At 46.5% G+C, this 12,033-nt stretch overlaps 1 protein-coding gene across 9 annotated transcripts in view; it reads right to left on the minus strand.

Moving 5' to 3' along the window:
* Positions 1-12,033, minus strand: part of pogzb (pogo transposable element derived with ZNF domain b) — a 70,121-nt gene that overhangs the window by 32,300 nt on the left and 25,788 nt on the right. For 8 of the 9 annotated variants that reach the window (XM_055665467.1, XM_055665473.1, XM_055665471.1 and 5 more), the window contains 2 exons: positions 7,469-7,650; positions 5,616-5,751 (listed from right to left, as the gene is read on the minus strand). In XM_055665467.1, the coding sequence (XP_055521442.1) occupies positions 5,616-5,751; positions 7,469-7,650 (318 nt within the window). The remainder of the gene's footprint in view (positions 1-5,615; positions 5,752-7,468; positions 7,651-12,033) is intronic. The other variant, XM_055665466.1, reaches the window with a different exon arrangement.

Here is a 12,033-nt window from a genome sequence, read left to right on the forward strand (position 1 = left end):
CCTTCTGCATTTTGTCACTATCTTAATGTCCCTGTCCCACTGTACGAGTTCATTCACGAGCTCTCCCGAGTTTAAAAAAAAAAAAATCAAATTTGCGGTAAGCACGGAGACTGAACGTAGCAGGTACGTCGGAGCTCGGGGACGTCTCTTAGCGGTTCGTAACGCAAACGGCAGGTGCTCAGGAAGACTCGCTAATGGCAGGTAAGCTCGGGAAGACTTGTGAAGATTTTTCAACATGTCCACGAGAGCCCAGAGTACCGACGAGCGGCCATTACCGTAAATCTCCGAGTTCGAATCAGGGCAAATAGAGGGAGAACTCTTGAATAATAATAATAATAATAATTTATTTATAGAGCACTTTAAAATCAAACATAGCTGCAACAAAGTGCTGTACATCACTAGTCATTGACAAAAAAGTTAATACACACCAAAAATAACAATCAAAAGAAATAGTAGGAAAAGACATGTAAAATAAAGAAACATCAAAAACACCACAAACAGAAGCAAAGCCTCAGACATGGTCAAACCAGGGAGTACAAATGCGTTTTAACACTGGATTTGAAGATGGACTCTTACAGTGGGACAGGGCAGGGCATTAAGACTTCAACACTTTAAGGCTGATTGTATGTCTCGTTGTCACCTTCCCCTCGGCTAACAATGTACCCTTCTACATTTCCTTCACCACCGGAAGTCCCCTCTGATGTTTTCCCCACACCTCAGCCTTCCATATCTCGGACTCCCTCTCCCCTGACTAACAGTGGGAAGATGGGTCTCGACCCAAAAAGTCACCCATTCCTTCTATCAAGAGACGCTGCCTGTCCCGTTGAGATACTCCAGCATTTTGTGTCTTTCTTCAGTTTAAACCAGCATCTGCAGTTCCTTCCTACACAGTTAATGTTTGGGTCTGTGATCCTTCGCCAACATGGGGACTGAGAGTGTTTGCTTTCAAGAGGAGAGTGGGGGAGGGATGTGTGGAACAAAGAGAATGTTTGTTGCAAGTTACTGCTGCTTAACCAGTTATGTAATTGAAGATTTGTTCAGGAGGCTGGCGTTCAAATTCTTCCTGCTGTTCCTCTGTAGACAGGTTAACCCATTTCAGGAGTCAAATGTTTTACGTGCACTATCCTACGTTGCTGCTGCCAATTTTGTTAAGTGTAGGAAGGGATCGCAGATGCTGGTTTACACCAAAGAGAGACCCAAAATCCTGGAGTAACTCAGCGGGACAGGCAGCATCTCTAGAGAAGGAATGGGTGACATTTTGGGTCGAGACCCATCCTTAGACTGGAGTGTGAATGGTGCCAGTCCCACTGAGTTGCTCCAGCATTTTGTGTCAATTTTGTTGAAGCAGAAATGCATACTTTAGGATACTTAGGTACACAAAAAAGCTGGAGAAACTCAGCGGGTGCAGCAGCATCTATGGAGCGAAGGAAATAGGCAACATTTCAGGCCGAAACCCTTCTTCATACTCATAGAAACATAGAAATTAGGTGCAGGAGTAGGCCATTCGGCCCTTCGAGCCTGCACCAGCACCGCCATTCAATATGATCATGGCTGATCATCCAACTCAGTATCCCATCCCTGCCTTCTCTCCATACCCCCTGATCCCCTTAGCCACATCTAACTTCCTCTTAAATATAGCTAATGAACTGGCCTCAACTACCCTCTGTGGCAGAGAGTTCCAGAGATTCACCACTCTCTGTGTGAAAAAAGTTCTTCTCATCTCGGTTTTAAAGGATTTCCCCCTTATCCTTAAGCTGTGACCCCCTTGTCCTGGACTTCCCCAGCCAGCGTGGAAACAGGCCCTTCAGCCCACCAGGCCGGCGATCCCTGCACATTAACACTACCCTACACACTAGGGACAATTTAACATTTACACCAAGCCAATTAACCTACAAACCGGCACGTCTTTGGAGTGTGGGAGAAAACGGAAGATCTCGGGGGAAACCCCACGCAGGTCACGGGGAGAGCGTACAAACTCCATACAGACAAGCACCCGTGGTCAGGATGCAACCTTGTACAACAGCGGCACTTCAGACTTGGGCTATCCCTGCCGACTAGGCCAGATTACGATCAACTGTGGCAGCTGCCAGAATGCAGAATGCCTTGCAGTGAGAGAGGCTGGATCATCTCCAGAGCACAATCGGACTCTTGCAGCTGTTCCGATTGTGGGAGAGAGATTGTCGATGGCAAATTCTTTGGGATGAGTGGAATTGGATTCAACCCCAGATTGTACACTTGTTCCAGCGACTGACACGCACCTGCTACAAATGCCGTATTTTAACGTCACCCCCTTATCATGTATCTGTACACTGTGAAAGGCTCGACTGTAATCACGTATTGTCTTTCCGCTGACGGGTTAGCATGCAACAATAGCTTTTCACTGTACCTCGGTACAGGTGACAATAAAATGAAAGTAACATTTATTGACCACACTGATGAACGAAGAAAGTTGTCAACGAAACATCAGCATTAGTCATAGAGTGCTACAGCGTGTAAGTCCCAACTTGCCAACGCTGGCCAACATGTCCCAGCTACACTAGTCCCACCTACTCATGTTGTCCCATATCCCCCCCAAACCTGTCCTGTCCATGTACCTGTCTTCTTAAACATTGGGACAGTCCCTGCCTCAACTACCAGGTCGGCACAGTGGCGCAGCAGTGGAGTTGCTGCCTTACAGCTCCGGAGACCTGGGTTCGATCCCGACTACGGGTGCTGTCTGTACGGAGTTTGAACGTTCTCCCCGTGACCTGCGTGGGTTTTCTCCAATTTCCTCCCACACTTTAAAGACGTGTAGGAATGTCGGTAAATTGGCCTGGTAAATGTAAGAATTGTCCCTAGTGTGTGTAGGATAGTGTTAGTGTGCGGAGATCACTGGTTGGGCCGAAGGGCCTGTTTCCTCACTGTAACTCTAAATTAAACCTACACCTCCTCTGGCAGCTCGTTCCATACACCCACCACCCTTTGTGTAAAAACGTTACCCCCTCAAATTCCTATTAAATCTTTTCGCCCTCAACGCAAACAGGCAAATAATTAATACAATGAAGACATGGGAAGAACAATTAGCAAAGCAAACAAATTAAAGTAACATAACTTGCATTTTATTACTATTTCCTATTTCCACAAATGTGAAACACACCACGCCGCTGAGGACGTCCCGCGGCCCCGACGTCGGACTTTTAACACCCCGCCGTGCGGTCCTGAACATCGGGCCGCCCGTAGCGGCAACTGCAGAGGGCTTGGGGAGGCCCTGACCACGGGGAATAGTGGAGGAAGAAGACTGACTTTGGTGCCTTCCCACACAGTGGGGAACTTTGATTCTGCTGTGTGGGGATGTTTTGTGTCAAACTCTATAGTGTGTTGTGTCCTGTTGATTTTTATTGTATGGCTGTATGGAAATTCATTTCACTGTGCCATCAGGCACACGTGACAATTAAATCTATCTTGAATCTTGAGCTATAGATGTAAACTGATCATTTCTTTATGACAGGTGAATCCATCAGTCTCTCTGCATCCCTGAAGAACGGATGAAGAAGGGTTTCAGCCCAAAACGTTGCCTATTTCCTTCACTCCATAGATGCTGCCGCACCCACTGAGTTTCTCCAGCATTTTTGTCTCCCTCCCATCCACGTTCTCCGACTAGATTCACTGTCCTCCTGATTATATTTTACCAATTGTATGCCTCGTTGTCACCTTCCCCTCAAATAACAACGATCCGTTCTACATTTTTATTGATCATCGTCTCCTCTCGATCACTCTCGTCTTCACACCTTCCCCATCGAAATCTCTATGTCTCCCTCTCACCTGACTCTGTTGGAAGAAGGGTCCCGACCCGAAACGTCACCCATTCCTTCCCTCCAGAGATGCTGCCTGTCCCGCTGCCTTACTCCAGCGTTTTGTCTAGCTTCGGTTTAAACCAGCGTCTGCAGTTCCTTTCTAACAATGTACCATTCTACATTTCCTTGACCATCGTTCCCCTTTGATCTGTGTTTTCACACCTCACCCTTCCATATCTCTATGTGTTCCGCTCCCCTACCTCAGTCTTAGAGAATTCTTTGTGAGTGGCAGACAGAATGGGATGATAGATTGAGCAAAAAAGGCAATCGGGCGACACTAAATTAAACCTGTGTCGCTGGTCTAATCTGGCAAGCTTCATAAGTGATTGGAGTAGAATTAGGCCATGCAGCCCATCAAGCCTACTCCGCCATTCAATCATGGCTGATCTATCTCTCCCTCCTAACCCCATCTCCTGCCTTCAAACTGAAGAAGGGTCTCGACCCGAAACGTCTCCTATTTCCTTCGCTCCACAGATGCTGCCTCACCCGCTGAGTTTCTCCAGCATTTTTGTCGACCTTCGATTTTCCAGCATCTGCAGTTCCTTCTTAAACAAATCCTTTGTCTACATGCTCTTTACCGTTTCACCATCCTCCAGCTTTCTGCTAGTTTTGCTCTAAGCAAGACCGGAGGGGGTGTGCTCGGATACCAAAGCAACAGGAGTGCAAAAACCCCCCATAAAAATTAAACAAATAACTGTTGATCTGGCCAGGAGTCACTAATCAGGCGTTAAGAATAAGGAGTAAGCCATTTAGAACGGAGACGAGGAAACACTTTTTCTCACAGAGAGTGGCGAGTCTGTGGAATTCTCTGCCTCAGAGGGCGGTGGAGGCAGGTTCTCTGGATGCTTTCAAGAGAGAGCTAGATAGGACTCTTAAAGATAGCGGAGTCAGGGGATATGGGAAGAAGGCAGGAACGGGGTACTGATTGGGGATGATCAGCCATGATCATATTGAAGGGCCGAATGTCCTACTCCTGCACCTATTGTCTATTGTTATCGCCAATGGCAATTTCTGCCGCAATTCCGTCAAGAGTCAAGAGTGTTTTATTCGGACGGGACAATGAAATTCTTACTTGCTGCAGCACAACAGAATATGTGAACATTGTATATAATGGGGTAAAAAAGTTGAAGAAGTCAAATATAGTGGAAATCAGATTCTTTATGACAGGTGAATCCATCAGTCTCCCTGAAGAACGGATGAAGGAGGGTTTAGGCTCGGAGCGTTGACTATTTCCTTCGCACCATAGATGCTGCCGCACCCACTAAGTTTCTCCAGCATTTTTGTCTCCCTCCCATCCTAGTTCTCCGGCAAGTTGAAGAAATCAAATATGGTGCAAATCAGATTCTTTAATACAGGTGAGCTCAGAAATACTGTATTTGAAGATTTCCTGTTGAGCGGCTGCCAAAATGTTGCCGCAGGTATCTTGTATCTTGGCAAAGCGTAAAAGGATTGAGAAATCGACTAATTCTAACCAGAGGCTTTTTGATCAACTAACCTAATGCAAACAATGAAAATATTACGTGTAGGAAGGAACTGCAGATGCTGGTTTACACCAAAGAGAGACACAAAATGCTGGAGTAACTCAGCAGGACGGGCAGCATCTCTGGAGAGAAGGAATGGGTGACCTTGCGGGTCGAGACCCTTCTTCAGACCTCAAAACATTAGCAAGGGCAGCACCATATCCAACATCATTCCAATCAAATGATGTCTACAACCAGATGGCACACATTTTTATTATAAGTTAATATTAAGCATAAATCAGATTGTTATTTATCAACGTACCTGGTCCATTGCTCCACATACCTGGCACTAAAGTCAAGGGCTTGGTTTGGTATGGAGCTGCTCCCTGACCACCCTGTACGTTGAGTACAATGCCAACTGGGCTCTGTACAGATCTCAGGTCTTTCACGGTAAAACCCTGTTGAAATAAACCGTTGTGGACCATTAACCCTCAAACCTCCTTGTGCAAGGCGATACACTGATGAAATGAAGATGTACCACAGATTCAATGGTAAAAAGGTGACCAAAATCCAAAGCAAAAATAACAGTGTTATTTCTAGAACTGAAATTACTCAGTGGTGCCACTGGTAGAGCCACCGCCTCATAGCACCAGAGGTCCAGTGTTCGATCCCGACCTCTCTATGTGGAATTTGCACTTTCTCCGTGACCTTATTGGTTTCCCCCGGGTGCTCCGATTTCCTCCTACATCAAAAACGTGTGGGTTTGTAGGTTAATTGGCCTCTATATTGCGCCCTAGTGTACATGAAGTGGATGCGAAAGTGGGATAACACAGAACCAGTCTGAATGGATGACCAATGGTCGGTGTTGCCTTGATGGGCCGAAGGGCCTATTTCCATGGCAGGTGGCGGGTGTATGGAACGAGTTGGCAGAGGAGGTAGTTGAGGCTGGGGCTATCCCAACATTTAAGAAACAGTTAAACAGGTTTAGAGGGATATGGACCAAACGCAGGCAGGTGGGACCAATGTAACTGGGCCATGTTGGACGGTTGGGCCTGTTTCCACACTCTATCACCATAGTTTTCAATTTTTAAAGCCTCGTCCTTTTTTAGTTTAGTTTAGAGATACAGCGCGGAAACAGGCCCTTCGGCCCAACAGGTCTGCGCGGTCTGGCGATCCCCGCACACCATACTAAACCCACTAGGGACTATTTTTACATTTACCAATCCAATTAATCTACAAACTTGTAGTGTGGGAGGAAACGGAAGATCTGTACAGACTGCAACCCTTCACCTTAAAACTATGTCCTCTGGTCCTCGATTCCCCTACTCTGGCAAGAGACTCTGTGCATCTACCCGATCTATTCCTCTCATGACTTTATGCGCCGCTACAAGATCACCCCATATCCTCCAGCACTCCCAGGAATAGAGTCGCTGCTTGTTCAACCTCTCCCTTTTGCTCAGGCCCCTCGAGTCCTCAGGCCCCTCGAGTCGAGAGGGTCATTGACAACGCCCAGAGGATTGTCGGCTGCCCTCTCCTTACCCTGGAGGACTTACACAGTTCCCGCTGCACCAAAAAATCCCAGAATATCATAAAGGACATTTCCCACCCCGGACACTCCCTGTTTGAACTGTTGCCGTCAGGCAGACGGTACAGATCTACAAGGACAAGGACAAATAGACTAAAAAACAGTTTTTACCCCACTGCTATAAAAGCACTAAATGTAGCCGCCAAGGAACGCAGGGGCGATACAGACTAAGGGACTGTGGTAACTGTGAAATCGACAGAAGGATGGAGGGTTGGGTTTGTATGCGTGCTTTGTTCGTGATATTTATTTAGTTGTTTATCTTTTAATATTTTACCGTGGATGTATCGTTAGCTTTTAGAAATGTTTGAATGCTGCACTGACTGGCTGACATCTTAAATTTTGTTGTACATGGTTCATGTTACAATGACAATAAAGAAACTATTCTATTCTATTCTAACATCCTCGTAGATCATCTCGGTACCCTTTCCAGCTTGACAACACGTGGGGAGTTAGCAGTTGCCCGCTAACACGGGAGAAGAACGGTGGCCATTTTATCTGTGGGAGAGTCGACAATTGTGGAAGGCAAACCATTTGATATCACCTATCCCCCTCAAGGGGTGTGTGTGGTGTCATTGGAGGCCACAACTTACTTGAGTGGTGATCAAGATGGGCTGCCCAGTAACGGTGCTGGTCACCCCAGTTTTTGGATCCTGCAGAACTTGAACAGCGGCAGGCTGGTACATTGGCGGCATCGACATTTGAGAGCCAATGCCCGATGGATTCTGCGTTACAATCAAAGACTGGCTGCCCGAATTCATCAATGGACTACCGGCTGCGAAGAGGGAACAAAAGTCAAGTAGCAATCGACTCAGAAGTATAATTTCAAAATTAATTCTCACTGGTCGAGACATCCGTTATTTAATAGTGATATACAAGGTCGACACAAAATGCTGGAGTAACTCAGCGGGACAGGCAGCATGTCTGGAGAGAAGGAATGGGTGACGTTTCGGATCGAGGCACTTCTTCAGACTGAAGGGTCTCGACCCGAAACGTCACCCATTCCTTCTCTCCAGAGTTGCTGCCTGTCCCGCTGAGTTGCTCCAGCATTTTGTGTCTACCTTCGATTTAAACTAGCATCTGCAGTTCTTTCCTACATATTTAATAGTAATGTTTGATTAGCAGATTGCCCTGCAACTGATGAGCAAGATGGCACAGCAGTAGAGTTGCTGCCTTGCAGAACCAGAGACCCTGGTTCGATCCTGACCACGGGTGCTGTCTGTATGGAGGTTGTACGTTCTCCCCGTGACCTGCATGAGTTGTCTTCGGGAACTCTAATTACCTCCCACACTCCAAAGACGTACAGGTTTGTAGGCGTGGTATAGAGACATAGAAACATAGAAATTAGGTGCAGGAGTAGGCCATTCGGCCCTTCGAGCCTGCACCGCCATTCAATATGATCATGGCTGATCATCCAACTCAGTATCCCGTACCTGCCTTCTCTCCATACCCCCTGATCCCCTTAGCCACAAGGGCCACATCTAACTCCCTCTTAAATATAGCCAATGAACTGGCCTCAACTACCCTCTGTGGCAGAGAGTTCCAGAGATTCACCACTCTCTGCGTGAAAAAAGTTCTTCTCATCTCGGTTTTAAAGGATTTCCCCTTTATCCTTAAGCTGTGACCCCTTGTCCTGGAATGTCCAAATGTCCAAAAAAAACAAACTGTTCCTAGTGTGTGTGGGATGGTGTTAATATACAGGGATTGCTGGTCGAGGCAGTCCTGGTGGGCCTGTTTCCGCAATGTATCTCTAAACTAAAGTCACCCTGACTGGTTATTTTCCCACAACTCAGTTACACCCCTCTGTTGCGGCAGCCACAGTCAACACTGGGACTCCATTACTATCTCCAACATAAGAGCATTCTTCACTTTAATTAAGGCAACTCAACATACTTACACATGCAAGAATCCCCTGGGGCTTAAACCTTTAGTTGGCAAGTGAAACAGTATCACACAATACTGCGGAGGCAGCAAAATACAGTTCAAAACATCATAGCCTGAAGACTTCCTATAAATCACAGTTCAGTAATAAAAGCAGGGCAATTATGCGCTTCTGAAAGGCAACTCTGATTATTTTGCAGCATTTTTCATTAACCCTGCTTGTGCCAATTTCTGACTCAGGCTACACACATGCAACAGAGGGGTTGCATTCTTAGAAAATCATACACATCAGAATTTCGCAATCTGTTTAGCTTAGTTTAGAGATACGGCGCGGAATCCAGGGATATGGGGGGGAAAATGCAGGTACAGGGTACTGATTCTGGATGATCAGCCATTATCATATTGAATGGCGGTGCTGGCACAAAGGGCACAATGGCCTACTCCTGCACCTACTTTCTATGTTTCTATGACCAGCGATATCCCGCACATTAACACTATCCTACACACACACACACACATAGAAACATAGAAATTAGGTGCAGGAGTAGGCCATTCGGCCCTTCGAGCCTGCACCGCCATTCAATATGATCATGGCTGATCATCCAACTCAGTATCCCGTACCTGCCTTCTCTCCATACCCCCTGATCCCCTTAGCCACAAGGACCACATCTAACTCCCTCTTAAATATAGCCAATGAACTGGCCTCAACTACCCTCTGTGGCAGAGAGTTCCAGAGATTCACCACTCTCTGTGTGAAAAAAGTTCTTCTCATCTCGGTTTTAAAGGATTTCCCCCTTATCCTTAAGCTGTGACCCCTGGTCCTGGACCTCCCCAACATCGGGAACAATCTTCCTGCATCTAGCCTGTCCAACCCCTTAAGAATTTTGTAAGTTTCTATAAGATCCCCTCTCAATCTTCACACACACATAAGGGATCATTTACAATTTTACCAAGCCAATTAACCTACAAATGTGTAGCTCTTTGGAATGTGGGAGGAAACCAAAGATCTCAGCGAAAACCCACGCAGGTCAGGGGGAGAAGGTACAAACTCCGAACAGTCGGGATCAAACCGGGGTCTCTGGTGCTGTAAGATAGTAGCTCGACTGTTTCGCCACTGTGCCGCCCACAGTCAAAGTTCCAACCTCTGCAGTGCTGGCTTACATGACCAATCGTATTTCAGTGGTGCATGTTTGAAAGCCACGAAAGACAGAGCAACTTAGCTCGTGATTTGGTTAACAACCTTGAACCACAAATTACAATTTACGAATAATAATAATAATAATAATAATTTTATTTATAGAGCACTTTAAAAACAAACATAGCTGCAACAAAGTGCTGTACATCACTAATCATTGACAAAAAAGGGAATACACACCAAAAATAACAATCAAAAGAAATAGTAGGAAAAGACATGTAAAATAAAGAAACATCAAAAAAAACCACAAACAGAAGCAAAGTCTCAGGCATGGTCAAAAGCCAGGGAGTACAAATGCGTTTTAACACTGGATTTGAAGATGGACAGTGAGGGGGCCTGTCTGATGTGCAACGGCAGGGTGTTCCAGAGTGCCGGAGCAGCAACAGAGAAGGCTCTATCCCCTCTGAGCCTCCGACTAGACCTTGGTACCTCCAGGAGCAGCTGACCAGCTGACCTGAGGGACCGGGCAGGAGCGTATGGGTGGAGCAGCTCAGAGAGGTAAGGCGGGGCGAGCCCATTCAGAGATTTAAAAACAAATAACAGTATCTTAAAATGAACCCGAAAGTGCACCGGGAGCCAGTGTAGGGAGGCCAGAATTGGCGATATGTGCTCCATCTTTCGAGTCCCTGTTAAAAGGATACCGACTCTCTCTCTCCCTCTCCCTACACGGTGGCACAACGGTAGAGTTGCTGCCTCACGGCGTCATAGACACGGGTTCGATCCCAACTATCGGTGCTGTCTATATGGAGCTCGTACATTCTCCCTGTGACCACGTGGGTTTTCTGCGGGTGCTCCGGTTTCATCCCACACTCTGAAGGCTTACAGGATTGTGGGTTAATTGGCTGTGTAAGCTGTTCCCTAGTGTTTCGGATAGAACCAGTGCATGGGTGATTGCCGGTTGCCATAGACTCAAAAGCTCTCGGCCACAGAGGGTAGTTGAGGCCAGTTCATTGGCTATATTTAAGAGGGAGTTAGATGTGGCCCTTGTGGCTAAGGGGATCAGGGGGTATGGAGAGAAGGCAGGTACGGGATACTGAGTTGGATGATCAGCCATGATCATATTGAATGGCGGTGCAGGCTCGAAGGGCCGAATGGCCTACTCCTGCACCTAATTTCTATGTTTCTAAAAAAAGTGTGTTGAAGGGCCTAAACTAAACTAAAAAATAGTAAAAATATAGAATTGGAGCATTGTAGTATTAGTTACAGAGAAAGGGCAAGTGAAAACAAGGGTGGCAATAAGGTAGGTTAGGGGATCAGGACTACATCCAGATTCAATCCTGACTACGGGTGCTGTCTGTATAGAGTTTGTACGCTCTCCCCGGGACCGTGTGGGTTTCCTCCAGGTGCTCCGGTCTCCTCCCACACTCAGGTTTGTAGGTTAATTGGCTTTAGTAAAAGATGTAAATTGTCCCTCGCGTATGTAGGATAGTGCTAGTATACGGAGATCGCAGGCCGGCTCGGACTCGATGGGCTGAAGGGCCTGCGTCTCTAAACTAAACTATGGAACAGCATCCCCCTTCCCATCAGAACTGCCCCTTCCATCAACTCTTTTAAGTCTAGACTTAAAACGTATTTCTACTCTTAAACCTTTCTTGAGGTCCTCTGAAGGAGCACTGTATGTATTTATGTACCACTGTTTGTCGCAGGTTATGCCTCTGTCCCACTTAGGGAACATGAACGGAAATCTCTGGAGACATTGGTTTTTGTCAGTCTCCCTACCTGCTTCCACTACCTGCAACCTCTGGCAACCACCTGCAACCTCCGGGAACTGCACGGAAACCTTGGGTGGGGCGCAAAGTCTCCAGAGGTTTCCGTTCAGGTTTCCTAAGTGGGACAGGGGCATTAGTATCTGCACTATTGTAAAGCACTTTGGTCAACGAGAGTTGTTTTTTTAAAATGTGCTATAGAAATAAAATTGACTTGACTTCGAGATATATAGGAACGAACTACAGATGCTGGTTTAAACCGTAGACACAAAATGCTGGAGTAACTCAGAGGGACAGGCAACATCTCTGGAGAGAAGGAATGGGTGACAAGTCGGGTCAAGGCCTGTCTTCTAAGTTGTAAGAGATACAAATTAAA

Source organism: Leucoraja erinacea, unplaced genomic scaffold, assembly GCF_028641065.1.
Source record: "Leucoraja erinacea ecotype New England unplaced genomic scaffold, Leri_hhj_1 Leri_126S, whole genome shotgun sequence".
NCBI lineage: Eukaryota > Metazoa > Chordata > Chondrichthyes > Rajiformes > Rajidae > Leucoraja > Leucoraja erinaceus.